General features: G+C 37.2%; 1 protein-coding gene and 1 pseudogene across 4 annotated transcripts in view; both read right to left on the bottom strand.

Moving 5' to 3' along the window:
- ELF2 (E74 like ETS transcription factor 2) overlaps positions 1-26,456 on the bottom strand; it is a 97,745-nt gene that overhangs the window by 51,634 nt on the left and 19,655 nt on the right. For all 4 annotated transcript variants that reach the window (XM_068990239.1, XM_068990241.1, XM_068990240.1 and 1 more), the window contains exons 2-4: positions 21,109-21,197; positions 19,595-19,833; positions 1,158-1,323 (exon numbers count right to left, since the gene is read on the bottom strand). In XM_068990239.1, coding sequence (XP_068846340.1) covers positions 1,158-1,323; positions 19,595-19,666 — 238 coding nt within the window. In that variant the 5' untranslated portion in view covers positions 19,667-19,833; positions 21,109-21,197. The remainder of the gene's footprint in view (positions 1-1,157; positions 1,324-19,594; positions 19,834-21,108; positions 21,198-26,456) is intronic.
- LOC138094013 (large ribosomal subunit protein uL4 pseudogene) lies at positions 12,351-17,941 on the bottom strand (annotated as a pseudogene).

The raw sequence follows: 26,456 nt of genomic DNA, 5'->3' as shown, positions 1-26,456 counted from the left end.
AGTCTTTATGAAGTGTTAGCTATCTGTTTTAATAAAATGACTTGATTACCACTGCACACGGGGTTTGCCAGCACAGCTGTCATCACTGTACCTCCAAAGATCGAGTAAGTTTCAATCCCTCAGCTCAACAAAAAATAAAACTGTGGAGGAAGAACAGGTTTAAGCTGGAGGAAGCTAATAGTCCTAAGGGAATACAACTGGGCCTCAACAAGCAGAAAGACATCAAATAAAAATTTTTAATCATGAGATTCTGCTACATTTAAAGAAATTTATCTAAAGTACTAGAGGTTTTTATTAGGATTGTAAACCAAATATAAGGATTTCTTTTCCTATTAACTAATAAAGAAAAAATTTTAATGTTCATTTTATAAAACTCTCACTATAATCTTTCTGGTAAAAAAAAAATCCCTTTTTCTTTAGGGTCAATGGCAAAAATGAACAGGTTTCTCCAAGAATTATACATACCAATGCCCAACTAAACATACAGTTATCTCACAACAGACTTAATGAAATACCAAAATTTCTAAGAAGACAAAAAAGGAAAGAGGAATTTGGTATACTACTACAAAGAAATTTGAGCTAGAGAAAAAGAAATGATACTGCTCTGATGCTACTGGTTAAAAAAAAAACAACTCTAATCTGCTGTGGAATGAGGATACTTTATTTTTTTAATTAAGAAAAATCATATACTGGTCTACTGATGTCTACAAATAAATAACAACTAGTCAATATTGCCACTCCCAGGAAAAAAACTGGAGAAGGAAATGGCAACCCACTCCAGTACTCTTGCCTGGAGAATCCCATGGAGGGAGGAGCCTGGTAGGCTACAGTCCATGGGGTCACAAAGAGTCGGACATGACTGAGAGACTTCACTCACTCACTCACTCAGGAAAAAAATGACAAAAATAGTTTTATTATTATCGATCTGTAATTTCTCTTTAGAGTCAATGATATGAGATTGTTATACCTCAAAGAATTATTATGTAGAACTTCATATATATATATAAACTCTCTTAAGAAATGATTCACTTGTTTCCGAGCGATACTAAATAGCATTAAAAAGAGATTTTTCGGTATATTGTTCAATTGGCAATAGCTATGTTGACACTTACAAAATGAGAAAGGTAAAAATAATGAACATTTCATGAGACGTCTACCTGTTTCCACATTCTCCGTCTCAACTTCTTGTTCTTCTGCCACATCTTGCATCATGTAAGTCTCATCATCATAAACCAGAACCTGGGCTGCATAGCCCTGCTCTAATCTGGCACTTGGAACTGGCTCCACAATCACTGCTGGATATTCAGAAACCTTTCCACTTTCCTACAAAAGCAAATTTAAAAAAACAATCAGCCTCTTTATTCACAAATTCTGAATTCATTTATAAATCCTTGAGTTCATATAGTCTTAAGGAGTTCAAATGAGTTTCATGTATTATAAATATGAATGTAAAAACCAAAGCAAGAGATGAAAAGGACTCATTTTAATAATCTTTTCAGGTCTCAAAAGGTGAGACATATGGTAAACATTTTAAATAGTCAGGGCTTTAGGATTAAGATGGCAAATTAAAAACATGCATATAATTTCACTCTCTCATGAAAGCCCACTAAAATGCAATAAAAGACTTTTAGACATAAACTCATAAGAAGAGATAAGAGCAACAAAACCTTGAAAGACTGATAGTGGATGGATGAATATTAATAAGTGGTTTAGCAGACCAAGGAAAGCCAAATCATAGCCTGGCAGCAAAAAATAAATGAGACACAACACACTTTACACTGGAGAATCCACAGAAGGCAATACCAATTACTTCTGGAAATAGAGGAGCAGCAGGTGGTGGAGAAAGAAGAGGGGGGTTAAAACAAGGAAGATTCCATTAAAGTTGTTTGAAAAGCACTTTTATTCCTAGACCTGCTCCCTCCTCCATGATGCTAGGCAACCGGCCCTTCCCCACCTCAGCAGAAGATTGGAGAGTTACTTTCTGGAGAGAGAAAAACAAGAGCATCTTTGAGGTACATAGGCACATTTACTAGTATCAATTCTGAACCCAAAGTAGAGTTCCCAGTCAGCTTCTTAGTCCTCCGCTTTTAACCATGAGCAGACAGCCAAGTATTACTAGTCATCCAAGCAAAAGCCTCTAACACAAAACATACCATTTACTTACATATACATTTATAAATTTATATTCTTCACAGAAATAAGAGAAGATATATCCAAAACGCAGGAACAAAATATAATTTAATAAAGAACATTAAAAAAATAAAGAGTTCTGAGAAATTAAAAACACAATACCTAAAATGAGGCATGGAGGATAAAACTGAGGCAGTCTCCCAGGAACCAGAGCAAAAAGAGGAGAGAAACGGGAACACTACTCGAGGATCAGCCCAGGAGGACCAACTATCAATACCAAGCTCCTGAGTAACAGGAGCTTCAGAAAAAGAAAACAAGGGGAGAAAAAAGCTGGAAAGAAAGAAAAAAACTTTAGAAATTTTTGTAGCATGGAAGGATATGAGATGACCATTTAAAAACATCTACCAAGTGTTAAGTATAAACAAAGAATGAGACCTACACTGAGGCACACCACTGTGAAATATCACAATTAAGGAACAAAAAGAGGATTCTATAAGATTCTTTAAAAAAAATACAGGTCATATACAAAGAATCAGGACTCAGACTTCAGTCTTCTCCACAGTCATACTGGAAGATGAATGACAATGGAACCATTTCTTCAAAATTATAAAGGAAAATTATTTCCAATCTAGAATTCTTCACCCAAACCATCTTATGAAAAAGTAAAGATATTTTCTCAGACATAAAAGATCTCTCAAAATGTTTACCTTCCATGCATCTTTTCTCAAGAAGAAACTGGAGAGTGTATTCCACTAAAAAAGTAAAAGTTTAATAAAGATGATAACCTAGAATATAGAAGGTCTAATATGGGAGAGAGGGAATACCAATGTTTAGGAGGATCAGATTGTGAAGAGAGGTTCCAGGACACCAGCTGTGCACTGGATCTGAAGTGCAACTACTTCAGTTGTAGCAAAGTAACTCCTGAGAGAGCAGGATAAACTGTCATCACCAAGATGACCACTGACACTGGTCCTAAGGACAGGATGCCCATAAGCCTATTCCAGATTTTTATTTATATTTGGGTTGTCTTGCTATATTTACTCACTCCACCTTCCCTTGCTACCTGGATCAGCTGAGAACCTCCCAGATGTATTCTGCTTTATTCAATCTACTCCTAAGTTTTGGAAGACCACAAAGAACTCAAAAACCAAAAATAAACCACAGCACAACAGCACTCTTTCTGTATGACCAAATACCTATTGAAGAAGGCTGCAATACCAAGCCTATACCCTAGCACTGCCATGTATCTGATCAAGATGGCCTTATGTTTCCAAAACTAACTCATTACACTGCTTAAGGATTACCTGAGTAGAATCTCTGGAAGCTCAGTGAATCCGATGTCAGACTAGTTAGCCTGTCTCCCGGAAGCTTTTATTAACTATGGTAATGCTGTCCCTTCCTAACTCTAAAGCTAAGTACACTATGCATTTTCTCAAAGTAAATAATATGTTGTCTAGGAGATATCCAGAGAGAATAAAACTATAAAGAAAAGTAAAAGACTGTTAACACATTAAGTCAGGATCATGGCACCTCAGGGAACAGGTATGGGGACAGGAGGTACAGCACACTAGTGTTCTAAAATACCAATAATTTCTATTTTTCTAACCTGAATGATAGATATTATGTCCTTTTTGTTACTCTTAAATTGAAAGATAATATCTTATATACTCTTCATTTTCTATAAAATATTGCACAAATTTTTTAAATAAATTACAAAACAAAGATATGGTGAATTTTTAAAAAGAAAGTACATATTGAATATTAACCTTGAATGTCTTACTGTGTATAAGGCAAGAAATGAGTCCAACTTTTTAACATTAGAAAAAAATTCTTTTTCACCAGTTGGATACAGTGACAGTTGAATCTTTATGCTGATCAGGCTTCTTGATCAGCTTTATAATCACAGACTGCCGACAGTTCCACCCAGTTAAATAACAATGATTCATGAGAAGCATGGGCTTCCCTGATGGCTCAGATGGCAAAGAACTTGCCTGCAACGCAGGCAACCTGGGTTCAATCCCTGGGTCAGGAAGGTCCCCTGAAGAAGGGAATGGCTACCCATTCCTATATTCATGCCTAGAGAATCCCATGGGTGGAGGAGCCTGGTGGGCTGCACTACCTGGGGCTGCAAAGAGTCGGACACAGGGGGACCACATCCAAGCCAAGGAACACCTGAAGCTGCCAAAAGCTAACAAAGAGGCACGGAAGACATTCTCTCTCAAAGCCCTCAGAAAGAATCAACTCCGCCAACCTTGTTTTCAAACTCCTAGCCTGTAGAACTGTGAGACAGTGTCTACTGTTCCCAAAAGTGAAATTTCCATGATTTTTTGCTTCCATTATCTGTCCAAATCCTTTTTATCCACTCAGGACACAGTTCCACAGGGTCTTCTACAATCCTCTAATCAATTCTTCCGTACCAAATACTTCTAGAAAAAGTTGTTTCCCTATTGTCACCACTGTACATTATCCTGTATTATAATTACCTGTTTACATATCCAACTCCTTGACAAAGACAGATGACTAAGAGCAAGAGCCCATTTTTATATTAAGAGTCAATTACTATATCCTCAACAATATACATCTCATATAAACTAAACTGTCACTTTAAGGACTTGTAGTCTGGTTCAAAGAATGATATAAATAAATAAATAAATCAGAGGAAATGATTAACAGAACAGTACCACTGTATGATTCTATTTATAAACATATTTCTTTTACATATGCATTAAAAAATCTGAAGAATATACCTCAAACTACTAATAACACTGTACAAGAGGTGAGCAGATAAAAGGAATTTTCATTTTCTCCATGTATCTGAATTTGTTTTTTACAACAATCCTGTATAAGAAAAATCAAAATACTTTTTCTTCCCATTTAAACAGAACAATGATAAAAAAAAGAGAAAAAAATGAAAAAACAAAGGAAAAATAACAATTACAAAAAATATATATATATTAAAACTTATAGGGGTTTTGGTAATATAAAACTTGCAGGATAATATATCTCAACTAATAAAATAAATTATTTAGTTTTAATCAACTTTACCAATGTATTTTTATGTAAATAAAATGCAACCATTTTAAGTGTACAGTTTTATGGATTTCTATAAATGTAGAAATCCCTGTAACGATCATCACCATCAAGAAATAGAATACTTCTATCGCCCTAGGAGGCTCCCTTGCACCCCTCATACCAGTCAAACTCTCACAATCACCACCATACCACCACCTACTCCCTCATCTACTTCTCCACCCACGTGGGCAATCACCGATCTTCTATCTCTATAAATTTTCTTTTCCTAAAATTTCATATATATGGAGTCAACAGTTTTGCTCTTTTGCATTTGAGTTCAGTTAGCATAATGTTAGGGTTTATACTTGTCATTGCATGTTCAGTAGATCATTTCTTTTTATTGCTGAGACTCCCACTGTACTGACAGACCTCTCTACACAGGGCTGTAACCCTCCTACTGGGGCTTCCCAGGTGGGGCAGTGGTAAAAAATCTGCCTGCCAAGCAGGAGACACAGGCTCAGTCTCTGGGTCAGGAACAATCCCCTGGAGAAGTGTGTGGCAGCCCACTCCAGTAATCTTGCCTGGAAAATCCCATGGACAGAGAAGCTTGGCAAGCTACAGTCCATGGAGTCACAAACAGTTGGACACAACTTAGTGACTAAATAGCAGCAATACTCCTATTAATGTCTTGCTGTTCCCCTCCCTCCCTCTCCATACCATATTTACCTACAAATCAAATTACCAGATCATACGGTAATTGTACATCTAGTTTTAAAAGGACTGTCAAATTATTTTGCCAAGTGGTCACACTGTTTTACATTCCCACTAGTAATGCATGAAAGATTCAGTTCCAGTTCCTCTCCAAACATGCTCTGCAATTTTCACCATTCTCTAAGTACGTAGTAGTATTTCCTTGTGTTTTCACTTTGTGTTTCCCTGATAGCTAACAATATTGGGCATTTTAAAAGTGTGCTTATTAGCCATTCATATATTTATCTGCTCAAATCTTTTTCTAATTTTAATGGATTACCTCCAACTTATTATTATATATCATCTGAATATAACTCCTTTTATATAGTCTGAATACAGGTTATGTATTGTAACTCCTTTCCAATCCTTGGTTTGCCTTTCTCTCCCTCCTCCTCACCACACAGCATGAAGGATCTTAGTTCCAACCAGGGATAGAACCTGAGCCCCCTGCAGTGAAAGCCCGTAGTCCTAAACAATGGACCACCAAGGAATTCCTGCCCTTTCATTTTATTAATGGGATATTTTTAAGGAATAGAAGCTTTTCATTAAATGAACTTTATCTTTTTTTTTCTTTTTAACTTCATGTGTTTTATAATCAATCTAAGGGATTACTTCCTGTTTTAAGGCTGAGAAAATTTCCTCATTTTTCTCCATTTACACTATTTAAACATTTAATTATAAATACATTTAGAGTTAGTCACTGTGTATGATGCAAGAAAGGACTGTAATTCATTTATTTGCATAGGGATATACTTGTTCCACCTCATCTGTTAAAATGACTATCCTTTCTCCACTGAATTACATTAGCTGCATTACTGAAAATCAATCAGTCTTATACGGGACTATGAGATGTTCCACTGATTCACAGGTCTCTCAGTATACCAACACCACACTATCTCAATTACTGAATCTTAACAGTAAGTCTTTAAATCAGGTAGGTAAGCCCTTCAACTCTGTTCTTAAACCATAAATCTTCTGATCCACACCTATGTTATAATTCTCCCTTTATTCAGGTGTTTCATTTCTCTCAAGGAGAGCAAGGAGAGATAAGAAAGCTTTCCTCTGTGATCAATGCAAAGAAATAGAGGAAAACAGAAGAACAGAAAAGACTAGAGATCTCTTAAGAAAATGAGAGATACCAAGGGAACATTTCATGCAAAGATGAGCACAATAAAGGACAGAAATGGTATCGACCTAACAGAAGCAGAAGAGATTAAGAAGAGATGGCAAAAATACAAAGAACTATACAAAAAAACCTTCATGACCCAGATAACTACCAGGGTGTGATCACTCACTTAGACCCAGACATCCTATAATGAGAAATCAAGAGGGCCTCTTTTTTTTACGAACAAAGCTACTGGAGGTGATGGAATTCCAGCTGAGCTATTTCAAATCCTGAAAGATGATGCTGTGAAAGTGCTGCACTCAATATGCCAGCAAATTTGGAAAACTCAGCAGTGGCCACAGGACTGGAAAAGGTCAGTTTTCATTCCAATCCCAAAGAAAGGCAATGCCAAAGAATGCTCAAACTACCACACAATTGCACTCATCTCACACACTACCAAAGTAATGCTCAAAATTCTTCAAGCCCGGCTTCAACAGTACATGAACCAAGAAATTCCAGATGTTCAAGCTGGATTTAGAAAAGGCAGAGGAACCAGAGATCAAATTGCCAACAGCCACTGGATCATAGAAAAAGCAAATGAGTTCCAGAAAAATATCTACTTCTGCTTTACTGACTATGCCAAAGCCTTTGTGTGGATCACAACAAACTGGAAAATTCTGAAAGAGATGGGAATATCAGATCACTTTACCTGCCTCCTGAGAAATCTGTATGCAGGTCAAGAAGCAGCAGTTAGAACCAGGCATGGAACAACAGACTGGCTCCAAAATGGGAAAGGAGTACCTCAAGGCTGTATATTGTCACCCTGCTTATTTAACTTATGTGCAGAGTACATCATGCGAAATGCTGGGCTGGAAGAAGCACAGGCTGGAATCAAGGCTGCCAGAAGAAATATCAATAACCTCAGATACGCAGAAGACAACACCCTCATGGCAGAAAGCAAAGAGGAACTAAGCCTCTTGATGAAAGTGAAAGAGGAGAGTGAAAAAGCCGGCTAAAAACAAAACATTCAAAAAACTAAAATAATGGCATCCGGTCCCATCACTTCATGACAAATAGATGGGGAAACAATGGAAACAGTGACAGACTTTTATTGGGGGGCTCCAAAATCACTGCAGATGGTGATTGCAGCCATGAAATTCAAAGTCACTTGCTCCTTGGAAGAAAAGCTATGACCAACCTAGACACCATATTAAAAAGCAGAGGCATTACTTTGCCAACAAAGCTCCGTCTAGTCAAAGATAGCGTTTTCCAGTAGTCATGTATGGATGTGAGAGTTGGACTATACAGAAAGCTGAGCACCAAAGAATTGATGCTTTTGACCTGTGGTGTTGGAGAAGACTCGAGAGTCCCTTGGACTGCAAGGAGATCCAACCAGGCAATCCTGAAAGAAATCAGTCCTGAATATTCATTGGAAGGACTGATGCTGAAGCTGAAACTCCAATCCTCTGGCCACCTGATGCGAAGAACTGACTCATTGATGCTGAGAAAGATTGAAGGCAGGAGAAGGGGATGACAGAGGATGAGATGGTTGGATGGCATCACCAACTCAATGGACATGAGTTTGAGCAAGCTCTGGCAGTTGGTGATGGAGAGGGAAGTCTGGCATGCTGCAGTCCATGGGGTCAAAAAGAGTTGAACACGACTGAGCGACTAAACTGAATTAAATTTGTCTCAACAGTAATTTGTAGTTTTCTATGTACAGATTTCATTAAACTTCACCCTTTGGTCTTATGGTGCTATTAAACAGTATTACTTTTTAAACTTACTTTCTGAATTGCACTTTCCAATAATATATAAATACAACTGATTTTTACATGGACACCTATTCTACATTTACTTATCAGTTTAACAGTTACACAGATTTCTTAGGAGTTTCTATGTATATGATTGCATCATTTAGCAATAGGGACAGTTTTATTTCTTCTTTTCTGATCTGCAAGTCTTTCATTTTTCTTGTCCTGTACCAACTTTGCCAGTGCAGTGTTGAATAGCAATGGTTAGAGCAGACACCCTTGCCTTGTTCTCAACCTTAAAAGGAAAACATTTTCTTTCTCCATTAAGTATGTTTACTGTGAGTTTTTCACATATGTACTTACCAGACTGAGAAGCTGCCCTTTATTGCTAGTTTACGGAATTTGTATAACAGGTATTGGCTTTTAGCAAATGGGCTTTAAGTGGCTACTGATACGATCACGTGATTTTTCCATTTTCCTTTGTTAACACGGAAAATTACACTAATTGATTAAACCTACCTCCCTGGGATAAACCCCATTTGAGACATATGATCCCTTTTATATGCCCTGGGATTTGATTGTGAGTCTTTTATCAAGAATGTTTGATTCTATGTTCATAAAGAATATGGATGTGTAGTTTCCTTTTCCTATAAAAATCTCTGTCTGGTCTTGATATCAGGGTAATACTGACCTCATAAAATTCTCTTGTCCTCTATTTTCTAAAAGAGTTGTGTAAAATGGGTATTACTTCTTCCATAAATATTTAGCAGATCAAGAAAGCCATTTAGCTCTGTAGTTTTCTTTGCAGGAAAGACCTTGACTACAAATCCAAAGGTTACTTAAATATCTTATTTAAAAGATACCTTTTTAAAAGACGTTGATACCTTTTAAAAAGATTTCTTATTTAAAAGATAGAGGGCTATGCAGGCCTGCTTTTCCTTTTGGAATGACTTTCAAGGAATTGGCCCATTTCATCTAAGTTATCAAACTTACTGGCCTTCTTCTTAATGTTTACTGTCTATCATAATATATCTTTCATTCTTGATATTAGTGTATTTTGCCTTTTTCTTGTGCAGTCTTAGAGATTGTCCACTTTCAGCTTCATTGATTTTTATTTTTATTACTTTGTTCCTTCTACTTTGGGTTTGATTTGATCTTCATATTCTAGCTTGTTGAGGCAAAACCTTAAGACTGATTTTCCTTTTCCAGTGTAAATATATGAAGCTATAAACTTTCCTCTAAGCACCGCTTTGGCTTCATCCCTCAAACTTAATATACTGTGCCTTCATCTTCATTCAGTTTGAACATCTACTTTCTCTTGTGATTTATTCTTTAATCCATGGGCTACACTAATATAGAAGTATACTATTTAATATGCAAGTATCAAAAAATTTTGCAATCACATTTTTTTGTTAATTTCTAATATAATCCTGCTTTGGTCACAACTTCTCTATATAATTTCGATCCTTTGAAAGTTTTTAAAATTACTGAGATGTGCAACCCAGCATATAATCTACTTTCGCTTGGTGTCCATGTGCACTTGAATATGTATTCTGACACTGTCAGGCACAGTGCTTCACAGAAGTCCATTAGGTGAAGTTAGCGCATACTGTTATTCAAGTGTTTGATATCCTCATTGATTTTCTAATCGAGCTATCAATTACTGAGTGAGGAATGCTGCAAACTCTATTACTGTGGATTTATATATTCTTTCAGTTCTATCAGTTTATGTTTTATGTATTTTGAAGCTCTCATGTTGAATGCAAAAACATTTAGGATTGTTAAGTCTTCTTGAGAAGATGGTCCTTTTATCATTTATGAAATGTCTATCTTTATCCCTGGTCTTTGTCCTGAAACCACTTCATCTTGTTTTATGATTAATATTTGCATGGTATCATCTGTATCTATACTTTCACTTTTAAACTGTGTGGTTATACTTAAAAATGAGTTCTTTGGATGAAACTAACAGATTTGGCTTTTTTAAAAATCTAATCTGCATTTTAAACAATATCTTCATTTAAATTGGGCTATTTAGAATACTTATATTTAATATTATCAATAAAACAAGGTTTAAATCTACCAACTGCTCTGTTATTTACTTCATTTATTCCTTGTTCCTTTCATTCTCAGTCTTGTTTTTAATTAAGAATTTTTTAGTATCCATTTTAATTCTATTTAATTTATACACAGTAATGGCTTACTATCTATATTTCTTTATTTTTTAGTGGTGCACTAAATCTTACAATGGGCTTCCCTGGTAGCTCAGCTGGTAAAGAAGTGAAGTGAAGTGAAAGTCACTCAGTCCTGTCCAACTCTTCGCAACCCCACAGACTATGGCCTGTCAGGCTCCTCTGTCCATGGAATTTTCCAGGAAAGAATACTGGAGTGGGTTGCCATTTCCTCCTCCAGGAGATCTTCCCCATTCAGGGATCAAACCCAGGTCTCCCGCATTGCAGTCAGACTCTTTATCACTGAACAATCAGCTGGTAAAGAATCCATCTGCAATGCAGCAGACTCTGGTTCACTGAACCGTTCCTGGGTTGGGAAGTTCCCCTGGAGAAGGGATAGGCTACTCACTCCAGCATTCTTGGGCTTCCCTGGTAGCTCAGATGGTGAAGAATCCATCTGCAATGTCGGAGATCTGGGTTTGATCCCTGGGTTGGGAAGATGCCCTGAAGGAGGCCATGGCAACCACTCCAGTATTCTTGCCTGGAGAACCCCATGGACAGAGGAGCCTGGTGGGCTACAGTCTATGGGGTCACAAAGAGTCGGACATGACTGAGCGACTAAGCACAACACAGCACAGAACTTACAACAGGCTTCCTAACATATTACAGTTTATATCCAACAATGCTTAATATAAAAGTTTACAGCACTGTAGTATTTTTCCAATACTGCCTCCCATCCTGTGTTCAACTGTTGTCATACATTCACTTCTTTTGCTTCTTCACATTGCAAACCCCATAATTCAGCTATTATATACATACATATATATATAATTCAGTTATTTTTTTCTTAAACAATTATCTTTTTTAAAAATTTAAAACAAATTTTGGAAAATATTTACCCACACATTAACTATTTCTCTAGCACTTTTCAATGCTTTATGCCTAAGTTTATGTATATATGCTTTAATTTGGTATCATTTTCCTTCTGCCTAAAAATCTTCATTTAACATTTCTTATCATACACATTTGTTGGTGATAAATGCTCTCAGCTTTTGTTGGACGGAGAAAAACTTCACTTTAAGGACATTTTCACTGGATATGTAACTGTAGGTTGACAAGTTTTAGTTTTGTGAAATTTAAGGAAGTCATTATCTTCTGACTTGCATGATTCTAATAAAGATGTCTGCAGTCGTATCTTCATTCTTCTGTAGGTAATAAATTTTTTCCTCTGGAAGCCTTCTCCCCCCATGCTTCTCACTACCTCTTTAATTGGGTCTTTACTCAAAATTAACTGTCCAAAATGATTTGACCTTTCCAGAATACACAAATTTGAGTTTATCTAGCAGACTTTTCTTCTGTGTTGGGCTTCCTTTTTGTGGGTTTCCTTTCAGTTGCTGTTTTGTTGTTGTTGTTGTTGTTGTTGTTGTTTTATCACTGCAGCCTTTTTTCCCCTCAAAGCTTCTTCTGCGTCTTAATGCCAAAAGCCTTCTTTCCTTTCTTCCCCACCACAGACTTCTTGCCTGGAATCCCCTTTTCATCTGATCTGGCTTCTAATGCTGCTGCTGTCCACCTGAATTTTGTGGTTCTTGGTTGGGAGAAGAATGGTGTTTTGGCACATGGTCTTTGAGTATGAGTTTAGAGGCTTCAATGTGATTCTCAAGTTTTCCAGTGGATTCTTCTTCAAGCCTTTGCAGTGAATCTTCCTATGTGGTGCTTGGAGAACTCTCTGGATCTCTGGGGTTTTTAAGATTCTGCAAAGGTCTATATTAAGCAACTTGTGAATGGGGAGTTTGCAGTTACTCTTTACACCAAGTGCCGAACAGCTCATCTAACTTGTGGAAAGCACTTTCAGTCCAAATGCAGAAACATCCTGCATGCCTACCAGGAGCAAGTTTCAGACATTGACTTCGCTTACACTAAACTGAGTAATTCCAAGGATGTCTCTGAAGCCCTTGATGACTTCACTGTCCTCGTTAAAGAAGATGCAGGGTTCCCTGTGCTGGATACAGCGACGGCTTCTCATTTTGCCTTTGCCAGTTCTCATTCATTGAGAAGCACAGATCTTTTTAATATCATTCCATGCCTTAAGTTTCTTCAGAAGCAAAACGATCCCTTTGATCTTCTTGCAGCCTTCAACTTTATCTTCAGCCACCAAAGCAAGTTCAGGATCTTCCTCAATAAGATGACACAACCAGCTCTGGTAACGCTGAGGCAGCCAGTGCAGAGCAGATAGAGTATCACTTCTGCGTCGTGTTCAGTCTAAAGTGCCAACATCACCAGGCCTTGATTAGCACAAACATGTGGCCTCCACAACATGTATTTCCAAAAGCACCCTGGCCAGAACAGTGAGTCCCACCACCTCCTACTCTGGGAAATGGAGTCACAGCTCTGCCAGTTGCCCAAGACTCAGAACTGGTTTGATGACCTGCTAATTCACTGACAGCATAGAGCTGTCCATTGTTTTTGTGCAAGTTGGTGTGAGTAAAGTACACAATATCTGGTCAACTGGGAGCCTTGAACACAGCAGGAAAAGAGGCATTTTTCCAGATGACTCCCCCTTTTTGGAGTACTGGTATGTGAATGAGCACAGGCCATGGCGGGAGAGGCCACACTCCTCTCAACCCTGTGGCTCCCACAGAAGTTCTCTAGAAGCTTTTAAGATTTTCTTTTTGAAGTTTGCTTTCAGCAGCTTTATTATGATGTTCCTCAGTCTGTTTACTCTCTGCTTTATCCTATTTAGAGTTTAAGATTCTCAGATCTGTGCTGTGCTTAGTTGCTTAGTCATGTCCATCTCTGTGAATCCGTGGACTGTAGCCCACCATGCTCCTCTGTCCACAGGGATTCTCCAGGCAAGAATACTGGAGTAGGTTGCCATGTCCTCCTCCAGGGGATGTTCCCAACCCAGGAATCAAACCCAGGTCTCCTGCATTGCAGGCAAATACTTTACTGTATGAGCCACCACGGAAGCCCATGAATACTGGAGTGGATAGCCTATCCCTTCCTCCACAGGATCTTCCTGACCCAGGAGTCAATCCAGGGTCTCCTGCATTGCAGGCAGATTCTTTGCCAGCTGAGCTACCAGGAAAGCCCCTTCTCAGATCTATGGGTTTCTATTTTCATCAAACTTGGGAAATTTTATAGCCATTATTTCTTTACATGCTTTTTATGTTCTCTTCTCTCATTCTGGGACTCCAATTACATTATGTTAGACAACATGATATTGTCCCACAGGTAACCAAGTTTTTGTTCACCTTTTTTTCTTTTTTCAGTCTTTCTGCACTTAATGATATAGCTTCTATCCTTTGAATTCACTGGTCTTTTCTGATGCAGTACCTAATTTATTTGTAATCCCAGTGAATTTTTCTTTTCATTTAGGATATATTTCATTTCTAGAAGTTTCACTTGGTTCTTTTATGTCATTTACACCTCTACTCTGAGATTCATGTTCTCTTTATCTTTCTTGAGCATATTTGTAATAGCTGTTTTGGAATTTTATCTGTTAATTACGTATCTATCATTTCTATTTATTTTCATTGACAAATTTTTCTCCAAGTTTTAAGTTATATTATTTCTGCATCCTTGCATTTTACATGATTGGGTATTTCATATGTAAAATTTACATCACTGGGTACAATTTATACATTGCTGTCTTATTTTAATAATGTTTACTATGACAGTTATGTTACTTGTGGATCAATTTTCAAGGCTTATTTTGAAATCTTTCTAGAGCAAGTTTGGACTCCCCTTTATTCCAGAGCTAGTTTAGCTCCACTTATGTAGCCATGACCCTTCTGGAATCTCTAATGAGTGCCCTGGGCAGTTAACAAAAACCCTCTTTTCCAGCTGGTTGGAACTCTAGCATCTTCCAGCCCTGAGTGAACTATGTAGATTTTTTTCAGTAGGTTCCTGAGTTTACACCTTTCTGATCATCCTTTGCCTGGCTTCATGGAGTTTCTTACTACACCTGGGAACTCATTCAGCTAGGGGAACCAAAGGCTGAGTTCTGAGTTCCTCCTCTAGGCAGCTTCTTCCTTTCAGATACTCTGCCCCTCAAATTAGTTGCATTCAGTTCAGTTCAGTTGCTCAGTCATGTCTGACTCTTTGCCACGCCATGGACTGCAGCACGCCAGACTTCCCTGCCCATCACCAACTTCCAGAGCTTTGTTCAGACTCATGTCCATCGAGTTGGTGATGCCATCCAACCATCTCATCCTCCTGCCTTCAATCTTTCCCAGCATCAGGGTCTCTTTCAATGAGTCAGTTCTTCACATCAAGTGGCCAAAGGATTGGAGTTCCAGCTTCAGCATCAGTCCTTCCAATAAATATTCAGGACTGATTTCCTTCAGGATTAACTGGTTGGATCTCCTTGCAGTCCAAGGGACTCTCAAATCTTCTCCAACACCACAGTCCAAACCATCAATTCTTCGACACTCAGCTTTCTTTATAGTCCAACTCTCACATCCACAGATGACTACTGGAAAAACCATATCTTTGACTAGATGGAGCTTTGTTGGCAAAGTAATGCCTCTGCTTTTTAATAGGGTGTCTAGGTTGGTCATAGCTTTTCTTCCAAGGAGCAAGTGTTTTTTAATTTCATGGCTGCAATCACCATCTGCAGTGATTCTGGAGCCCAAAAAAATAAAGTCTGTCACTATTTCCACTGTTTCCCCATCTATTAGTTGCATTATTTCTACTGTTTCCTCATTTGTTCCATTGTTTCCCCATCTATTCCATTGTTTTCCCATTTTTAGTTGCATTAGCCTCTCCAAATTCCAAATTTTGGTTTCCTCAATACAGTGAGACTGTCTACATTCTGTTTGGATTTCTCCTTCCCATGTTTTTCCATAAAGTAGATCCAAGCAGTAAGCCAGTGCAATTATTTCTCAGGAAGAACAGTTTTGCACCATCTGTGGTCCAACTGTCTTAATCCATTCATGTTACTATAACAAATACCAGACTAGGTGGCTGAAAAAAGCAGAAATGTATTGCTCACAGTTCTGGAGGCTGGAAATCCAAGATCAGGGTACCAGAATGACTGAGTGGGGGCCTTCCTCCAAGTCACAGACTTCTTTTGTCCTTACATGGCAGAAAGGGCAAGGGGTCTCTCTAGAGCCTTTTTTTCCCCAAGAGCCTTTTATAAACGTATTGACCCCATTTGTAAAGGTTCCTTCCTCATTACCTAATCACCTTCCTAAAGCCCTACTTCCTAATACCTTCCTAATGATAATCATCTTTGGAAGTTTGGATTCAACATACGAATTTTGAGGGTTTCACAAACATTCAAGACCATAGCACAAATAAAAACTGTGGGCTCATATGTTTTGTTCATTTTCCTAGTTGTGTATGGTTGGAGTACAAATCTTGTTTCAGTTGTTCCATCACAACCTGAAGTGGAAGAAGTCCCAATCTTCTTTGTCTGGAAGCAGATGCTCTCTAAAACCTGCATTCGTTTTGTTTTTTAAATATACCTAAATCCTTTTTTATTTTTTCTGCATTAATTCCCCATTTCTATGAGACCTACATGATATGTATTTCCTTCTCAAAAACTGCTCTGGCTACTCCTCTGTTTATTCTTCCATACAATCTTTAGGCCCATATGATCAATTTCCCCCAACTGGCCCTAACATCTGATAGACATGGAATTAAATATATAGATTAATTGGAGGACTGACATCCTCCACAATACTGACCATTCCCATTTCTCTTACCCAAATACAAAATATATCTTTGTTTATTAAAGTCTACTTAAGTATCATTAATTAGTTTCCTTCAAACAAGTCCTATATATCTTTTACTTTTATTCTTCAACATTTTATTCGTTTTTGTTAATTTTCTGAAATACAGTTTATTTCCATGATTTTTTTCTAACTAATTACAGTCCTTAAAAGAAAGCAAGATATGTTTATGTTAATTTTGTACTCACCAAACTATTAGGTACTCTTTATTAGTTCTAATGGATTTTCCCCTTGGTTTTCCCAGGTGGTGAGTCATATTATCTACAAACAGCAATTTGGTCTTTTTAACATTTATATATTTTTTTCATTATTTTGTCTGATTACAGGAAAATATTAATAATAGTAGTGCCCATACTGACTTTCTCTCCAATTTCAGAGAAAATACTCCAGTATTTCACCATTAAATAGGATTCTACCTCTTGATTTATATATTTTTTAAAAGAATATTAAGGAAATATACATTTATTTTATAGTTTTTATCAGGAAGGATATTGAACTTCATAAAATCCTATTTCATCAAGTATTTTATCCTAACCATTATATCATATGTCATATTAGTAGGGATATATATTACTTGTTTTCTTAAAATTGGATATCCTTATGTATCTAAATCCTATTTGGTAACTGGATTTTTAAATATATGACTATTTTATAAATGTATTACTTTTATTTATGATTTTTGTATCCACACTCATTAATAAGATTACAGTCTACTTTTTTTGCTCTTTGTCAGAAAAAGAATTATCCTAATTTTATAAAACATTCATATAAAACATAATCAAGAATAAAATTATAAGAAATAAAGCCTAAACATCACTAATAACTCTCCAAATGCCCACCACTTGTTTAATTATTAAAAAAATTTTATACTTGATTTAAAATGTGTTACCCATCATATTTTAAACATTTATTTCTTCTTCAGATTCTGAAGCTAAGGTAATAAGGTCATTTTTTCCCCACCCCAGCCTACATTTTAAAGTATAAGTAGTATAGATATATATTATAAATACATTCCTGAATAGTAGCTTATAAGACAAAATTCTATCTTTCAAATACCACTATCCCCAAAAACTCACTTTAAAAACTTAGGAGATATTACAGAAACTAGTGGCTTTTCTTTCTTCCAGGAATTTTCTTCCCCAGGTGTTTCTACAGCTCAATCCCTTATGCTATTTAGGTCTACACTAAAATGCCACCTGCTCAGAGAAGCCTTCCTTGTCCATTCTAATCAAAATACCCTACCAATTCTCTATCTATCTCTAGCCCTGATTTATTCTTCACAGCCATTCTGAAATACTTTATCCCCAGCGCCTAAAAAAGTAACTGACATTCAGTAAGAGGTCAATTAATGTTTGTTGAGGGAATAAATGAAATGAAAGTAAGTAGGTATCCACATGACATAATGTGAACAAAAAGTTTCCGAGAATAGTTTCCTCCTTTCTGGTGCCACTCTTCCTAAAACGCCTATGACCACCTTTTAAGACTACTGCATAAATCATTAGTCAATAATGTCTTGACAAAATTATTTTCATTTGTCAGATTCTTTCTTTGGTAACAAACAGTTTGTCAAGCCATGAACACATGGGGTTCTATGTAAATGAAGGGACGTATAGAGAGTCTTCCAGAAACAAAGTGTTCTACTCATTTTCCCATAATGGTGGTACCCAGGCACCACAAGGTAAATATATTCTGCCAATTGTTCTTAGCAGCTTCCCCCACAGAATTAATATCAACAGAGTAAAACCATGGGGCAAAAGGAAAGTACTTGAAGAAGCAAGTCCTGGACAGTATTGGAGGGGATAGAAATCCCAAGTCTCTCATTTCTTGGGTGAATCATACTTGGAAGTGATCATACAGAAAGTGAAACTTCAAGAAGGAAGCAGAAATTGATTATGAGAATAAAACATGTTCTTTACCTTTGCTTCTCTCAGTAGATTTTGAAACAGTTTTAGATTCAAATACTACAGGGATATTTCAGTTACCAAGTCCACTGAAAACAAACCCACTGAATTTGCCCATAGCTATCTCAGAGGACTGAACAGACCTCTGAACAAACACCAAGCAAGCTAGAAAAAGAATCCAGACCCAGAACACACAGCCTGACATCCTAATTTGTATCTCAGTAACAGTACCAATAACAGCAGTATCTTCCACAGAATATAGAAAAAACAGATTTTTTTCCTCCATTTTCCCATCTTATCTCTGGCCAAATATTTGACCATTGTTGTGACAGTATTATTATATTTTAATTTAGATAATTCCCAATAGTCAGTCTTTACCGAATGGTGGGAATAAAAGCCAGGCCCTGAAAGTCCATGTATTGCAGGTACTGTTGCTTTCTACTCCTATCTCTTACTCTTTAATGTTATCAATAACAACGACAACAAAAAACAACCAAATACACTAACATTGCAAAATTCTTCAAGTATAAAATTTCAAAACCGAGTTTCTCTTCTGATTTACAAATTATCTAAATTAAATTCTTAAATAAAAATAATACATACTTAAAATACAATGGATTCCCACATGAATTAGAATAATCAAAAGACAAAGGTAACAACAAAAAGAGATACAAAATTCTAAAGTAAGATGAATATAATTTAGGTATTTAGACACCGTATTTACCTATATACTCTAAAATCCAAAACAATGGATTTTATCAGAGATTTAAATCTATTTCTCAACTAATACTATTGTCTTCTTTCTTTTTTCCCTCCTAGTTCATTCCAATATGTTGAAGTTCCAACAACTCAGGCAACTCAGGCCCAGCACTACCTCCCTCAAGCTTCTAGTACCCAATTATATGAGGACACATGACAGAGATATACAGTCTCATGCACTATACATTTCTACTCTCAAATACCTGTTTCCCATTAAGTTCATTAGTTCATGCATTGATTTTATGAACAAAAAAGAAATTTAATACATTGGATGGCTAACCTCTTGATTTTCTACTCCACTGCTGGGAAGCTCCAAAATAGAACCTCCACTGTCAACCACTGCTGATGTCATTGTTTACTCCCTGAGGAAGCTTCAAACGCTACCAATCAATGTAATTAAAGGTTCATGGATGATTGTCAGTGTTATAGGTTTGCATTATCATGTTTTAAAAGTCAATAGAGATGGAGTAGAGTTGATATCCAGAAATCCAGTCTTCTTAAGATGATTAACCAGAGAGCCTAAAAAGAAGAATTTGAAAAATTATTTTAAAAAAATACAACGATATAAAGCAGCACGAACTATTTTGCAATAAAATTTTTTAACATTTGTATAAACTGAGAAAAAAAGAGCTAGGCTTATACAGCTCTGTGTCAAAAGAGGGCAGTTATGAGCATTCCTCTTGGAGCAGTCAAGTTCACAATCTGCAGTTCTTACCAAACTATTGCACATTGGTGATCTTATGATGTTTATACTCTAAGAAATAAAATGTTACAACTTTCTCTCCTTATGAAGATATACTATTATTCCTGAAATATTTTGGTAAAAATTTCTGAAATTTAAAAAAATTTTATGCACTAAAAACATAAAATGTGCTGGACCAAGACAACTTCTAAAATTATTCACCTATTTAACAAACTAAAAGATGTATTGGTTTGTAAATATTTCAGTCTTCCTTGGCTCATTTGGTTTGTTTATGTATATGAATTTATGTTTATGTTGTTTGTTTACGTATATATATAAATAACTAATTAGAATTGTCTCTTGCTCACAGTAGCAGGCTCATTCTGTGTTCACATTTTGTATACTCTACAAGGTCTGTAATTTGAGTTACTTATACTTTCAAATACAATAGTTTGAAAATAAAGTAGTGAAATGACTTGGAATGCCTTTAATATTACTTTCTCATTCTTTCTTCAATAACTTTTTTGATATTGATTCAAAATGCAATATAGCAAATGGCTTCAAGTAAATATAACTCAAGTTTTTTCCCCTAGTGGAGATGAACAGCAATATGTACATCATCTTGATTTATGTATTAGATTATTTCTTAAAAAGTTACATTTTATTTGATTTTTGTGTACATTAAATATTGCACAAAGAAATCACAGGGCTTAATAGAATTTTCCACACAAAAATTTAAGAGTACAGAAAAACTAAGCATATTTAGAGAGAAAATAATCATTTCTAATTAATCATTCCATTAATAACGTCCTATATTAAATATGAAAAGAAAATAATACAGAATTTCCCTAAACTTCTACAACAAATAGAAAATTCCTGAAAAAAAGCAGAAATTTCACCTCACTACCTAAGACCGATTCAGTACAATTTGTCTTCTTCTTGATCTTAACAGAAAATGGGATAGGAAATATTTGTATCTTAAGAATAAAAACTAAGAAAAATCCTCAATCTCATCACACTGAATCTCACTATTATCACATAAGGTAACAATTATTTTCAATTTCTGTTTTCTAATCATACAGATAATAAAAGCAGAAATAAATTTTACTTACAATTTGAATGTTAAGTAGTCTAAGCATCCTTCACTTAGTTTCACAATTTGGCAAGAGTTAGAATATAAACCAGCAGTTCCCTGGAACTACTAGTGGGGGAAAAAATACAGTATTAATATAATTCTATTTAAAACATTTTACTCAAAATAGATGTGATTCAGACAATATGTACTTACTACAACAAATCATCTCCAAGCCTGACGGCACACATTTTATAATGAACATAATAAATTATTTCTAAACCTGAAGAATCAAAAGTTTTTTATCAGACTTAAAGTTTTAAGTCATCACCAAATGACAATTATTGAATAACAACAGATTCCCACATACATAGCCTATACCCCACATTATGGGCTATATTTCAATCAGCCAATAGGAGGATTTTAACACATGGCTGCAAGTATAACTCCAGAACTCCAGGAATATTAAATCAAGTTTAAAAAGACTAATTTCAATAAAAAATAATTTAAACAAATTTTTAAATTAAAAAAGACTAACCCAGAAAACTGCCATTGAATAACATTAATATATTATTGCCTGTTAAACTTTCCTGCCATTCACTTTTTTGCTCACTCTTCAAAAGTTAGCATTCACACAAATCCAAACACTCCAAGCCTCCTCAAATAGCCCTTCCGCTTTCTAAAGCTGATCTACTGACCGATGCACTGGATTTTAGGCCTTATTCCATCAATTATTCCTTCTTTTTCCTTATTTTTCTCTTTCTTAACACTGGCTTCCTTTCCTCAACATCCAAATATTTATAAGACTCTCTCATCTTTATTTATTTTTTTTTAATTTCTTGGCCATGCCACACAACATATGGGATCCTAGTTCTCCGACCAGGAATCTAATCCATGCCCCTATTATAGTAAAAGCATGGAGTCTTAACCACTGGACCGCCAGAAAAGTCAAAACCCTTTCATCGTAAACATGACTCCTCCATGACCCTGCATAGCCCTCTAGTTCCTTCCTTTCTCAGATACAGTTCTATTTAAAAGAAAAAAATCATTTAAACTGTGCCTCCACTTTCTGATTTCTCAGGTGTTCCTTCTACAGAAGTTTAGTATCCATCAACACCAAGTGAAATTTTTATTAAATTCTGGTTATCAAATCCAAAGGATGCATTTCTGTCTTCATAGGACTTAATGTCTTTGAAACATCTGACACTGTTTTTCATTCCCTCCTTCAAACTACCTTGAATTTATCTTCTCCCTCTCCAGATACTCTTTTTCAATTTCCTGTTGCAGACCCACCCCTAGTTTTCAAGGAGCTCTAAGAGTACAAACGTAAGCCCATATACCATGTGCGTAAATATTTTAAAGCTACAAACCAAACTAACAAGCTAGTAAATTTTATTCTATCCCACTATCTTGACGTATATACTTTTTATAAAAACTTAAAAGGCTAAGTTCTGATTTGGCATTCTCAGACTCAACATCAATTGGGGGAAAAGGATGGGGAATGGGAAGACCATACTCCCCACTGCCCTGCAGCCTGCCTTTTTCTCATCCCATCTTTGGTTCCACTCCATGCTACAAGGAGTCTCATATATATACATGTGGACATCCCAGCAACATGTCTAACCTCTGCCTACATGCCTGCAAACAGCTGCCACTTGGCCATCCCTTAGGCCAGAGATACATACATGTGGTACAGTCTAAGAGGAGAGAATCAGGGAAGAGACCTGTGTAGGACCATGTGGACCGGGAATTTGGGGATACAAATACTCTTAGCTTGATCTAGATACGGGTTCCAGATGGACTAGTCCCTCAAAATCTTAATCCTATCAGGAGCGGTATAGCTGGAAAAAGGCCAGATGAGGACCTCTAAAGCACAAGGGCCAGTCAGAATGGCTGCAATCCAAAAGTCTACAAGCAATAAATGCTGGAGAGGGTATGGAGAAAAGGGAACCCTCTTACACTGTTGGTGGGAATGCAAACTAGTACAGCCACTATGGAGAACAGTGCGGAGACTCCTTAAAAAACTGGAAATAGAACTGCTTTATGACCCAGCAATCCCACTGCTGGGCATACACACTGAGGAAACCAGAATAGAAAGAGACACATGTATCCCAATGTTCATCACAGCACTGTTTATAACAGCCAGGACATGGAAGCAACCTTGATGCCCATCAGCAGACGAATGGATAAGAAAGCTATGGTACATATACACAACGGAGTATTTATTACTCAGCCATTAAAAAGAATACATTTGAATCAGTTCTAATGAGATGGATGAAACTGGAGCCGATTATACAGAGTGAAGTAACCCAGAAAGAAAAACACCAATACAGTATACTAATGCATATATATGGAATTTAGAAAGATGGCAATGATGACCCTGTATGCGAGACAGCAAAAGAGACACAGATGTAAAGAACAGTCTTTTGGACTCTGTGGGAGAGGGAGAGGGTGGGATGATTTTGGAGAATGGCATTGAAACATGTATACTATCATGTAAGAAACGAATCGCCAGCCCATGTTCGATACATGATACAGGATGCTTGGGGCTGGTGCACTGGGATGACCCAGAGGGATGGCATGGGGAGGGAGGAGGGAGCGGGGTTCAGGATGGGGAACACTTGGACACCCGTGGCGGATTCATGTTGATGTATGGCAAAACCAATACAATATTGTAAAGTTAAAATAAATAAATAAATTAAAGAAATAAAGTGTTAAAAAAATAAAGCACAAGGTCCAGACTAAGGTTCCCGCCTGGATAACTCTAAGGACAGAGTAACTCTCTAGTCAGTCCTGGCAGGTATTTCCAGGATGCCATCCCTCCCTAGTCCTCTTTAGATCTTCACACTCTCTCTAAACTATCCTAGACACTGCCCTGGCTTCACTCAAATCTCTCTTCCAGTCTAAACCATGTTATGGGTGCCAGTTTGTCTACTAGATATTTTCTTGCCTATACTTCCCTGCAAACTTAAACAGCAAGCATCTATTGCAGGATATCCCAAGGACTACATTAATTAATTCAACCAATCAATAAATATTAATTGAGCACCTTTTATGTACTGGTAGTTTTCAGTTAGAGTTACAGTGGTGAATAAAGCAAAAGTCCTGGGCTTCCCTGGTAGCTGAGTGGTAAAGAATCCACCTGTCGATGCAGGAGACAAGGGTTCAATTCCTGATCCAGGAAGATCCCACAAGCCACAGAGCTAAGTCTGTGCGCCGCAACTGCTGAAGCTGTGCCCTAGAGCCCTGGGAGCCCCAACTACTGAGTTCACACGCTGCAACTACTGAGGCCCCCTAGAGCCTGCGCTTTGCAACAAGAGAAGCCACCACAGTGAGAAAGACGCACACAACTAAGAGGGCAGCCCCCACTCGCTGCAACTAGAGAAAAGCCTGTGCAGCAACGAAGACCCAGCACAATAAACAATAAATATATTTTTTTAAAGCACAAGTCCTTATTCTTATGCATCTTAAATTCCAGTGTGGAGAGAAAAAAGTAAGCAAAATATGTATTACACATGTGCAGATGGTGATAAAGGCTAAGGAGACAAATGAGCCAAAGGGAGAGAATATTCAGCAAGGAAGAGGGTTGCAATTTCAAACTGGGTGATCAAGGAAGAATTCACTGAAAAAGTGACACATGAGTGAAAACTCAGGGAGTAGGAATGAGCTGTGCCAATGACTGGCAGAACTCAGGGGAGCTCCCCAGTGAAAGGAAAGGAAAAAATTCAAGATCTTAAAGAGGGAATAAGCTTGAGTAGTTCAAATATCAGCAACAGAGCTGGAGTGAAGTGAGTAAAAGGAAGACAGAAGATGATGACAGAGAGGAAAGAGAAAGGGACGACGGGAAAAGGGAAACCCTCTCTGAGGACTTCGACTTTTATCCAGGGAGAAGGAGGATTTTATGCAGAGAGACGCCCTGATTATTAAAAGGATCACTCACCAGATGCTGGACTGAGAGCAGGCAGGAGGACAAGGCAGAAGCACACATCAGTGCGGAAGCTAATATCACAATCAGGTGGGAAGTGACAGTGACGAGGACCAAGCGGTAGTCAACAGTGAGCTTTCAGAAATTTTTGTAGATAAAAGAAGCAAAACTGGATAGCAAACTGGATATCGAGTGTGAATGAAAGAGTCAAGAATGACTCCAGAGAAATCAATCAGAGCACTTGGACTAGCCATTAAGTGGGATGAATAAAAGTGAGAGAAAACCAATATGTCCCAAACTAAATTTTTTCTCTGCTACCTCCCCCAAAGTATGACCTCTCCTACTGTGCTTAGCTCCGTAAACCACACTATCACCTACACAAGTTGCCTAATAAACAGATGCTAAAGTCATCTGTGGCTTCTTTTTTGCATCATCATCCTCATCCTCTTTCACTTGACTCTTCTCTATAATCTCATATGCTCTGCCCTAGTTGAGGTCCTTATCATCTTTTTGAAGTTGTAAGAGCCTCAGAATTTGCCTCTTGGCCTCTAATCTCTCCTCCTTTCCAGTCCATCTAACCACACCAGCAGGGTAACCCAAGACAGAATAATGTCAAGCCCCTCTCAAAACTCTTCCACAGTTCATCATCACCTACAAGATGAGGTTTTGATCTTTGCAAGCATACTAATTTAGTAACAAGCAAGAGGCCTAGATCTCTTTTTCAGAAGTTATGAAATGTTCATTCTGATATGCTCCGGTATGGAAGTCACAAACCTAATCCATGCTCCCTTGTCCAGCCTCCTCTTCCCTTTTCACTCCCTCCATTGTGTATAGTAATACCACAGTTGTTTACAGCTCTCTATTTCTTCTCTCAACATCCTTCCTCTGTTTGCCCATTTGGCCTATTCCTAGCTGTCTTAACAGGTCTCAGCTTTAAAGCACCCGCATCACCAAAGGGATTAATATTCTCTGTAATTCTCTTCCCCCAATCCACATTATATACCTTCCTCACAAAAACATCAGGAAAATAACAGTTTCCAGCAGATCATCCACTTACCACCTCCGATGAACCATGTCAAGCCCAACACTTAACGCCCTTCTTCAGAGCTCCTTGCTTCTCTTTACCGTCTTAACATTATCTTCTTACTACTTTCTCAAAGCACCAAGTTTAAACACCTGTGTATCCAGGTTTTAAAAATCTGTGATTTATACCAACTAAACCAGGGGTTTCATGCAGCAGATACACAGAAAAGATGTGGTGAATACAATGATAAACAAACATGTCCCAATAAGACAAATATCTTCACTGTTCACTACACAGACCAAGCTCATTCCCGTCCCTATCCTTTTGCTGGTTCCCTTCTCTCACAAGGAATGCCCTCTTCTTTGGTTATTCAAACTCTACCTGTCCCCCAAGGACAACGTTTCCCCTATAATAACATCACCTCTTTCTTCTCTCTACT

The sequence above is a fragment of the Capricornis sumatraensis genome, chromosome 17 (assembly GCF_032405125.1).
Source record: "Capricornis sumatraensis isolate serow.1 chromosome 17, serow.2, whole genome shotgun sequence".
Classification (NCBI taxonomy): Eukaryota; Metazoa; Chordata; class Mammalia; order Artiodactyla; family Bovidae; genus Capricornis; species Capricornis sumatraensis.
This window is presented reverse-complemented; position numbering and strand designations above follow the sequence as displayed.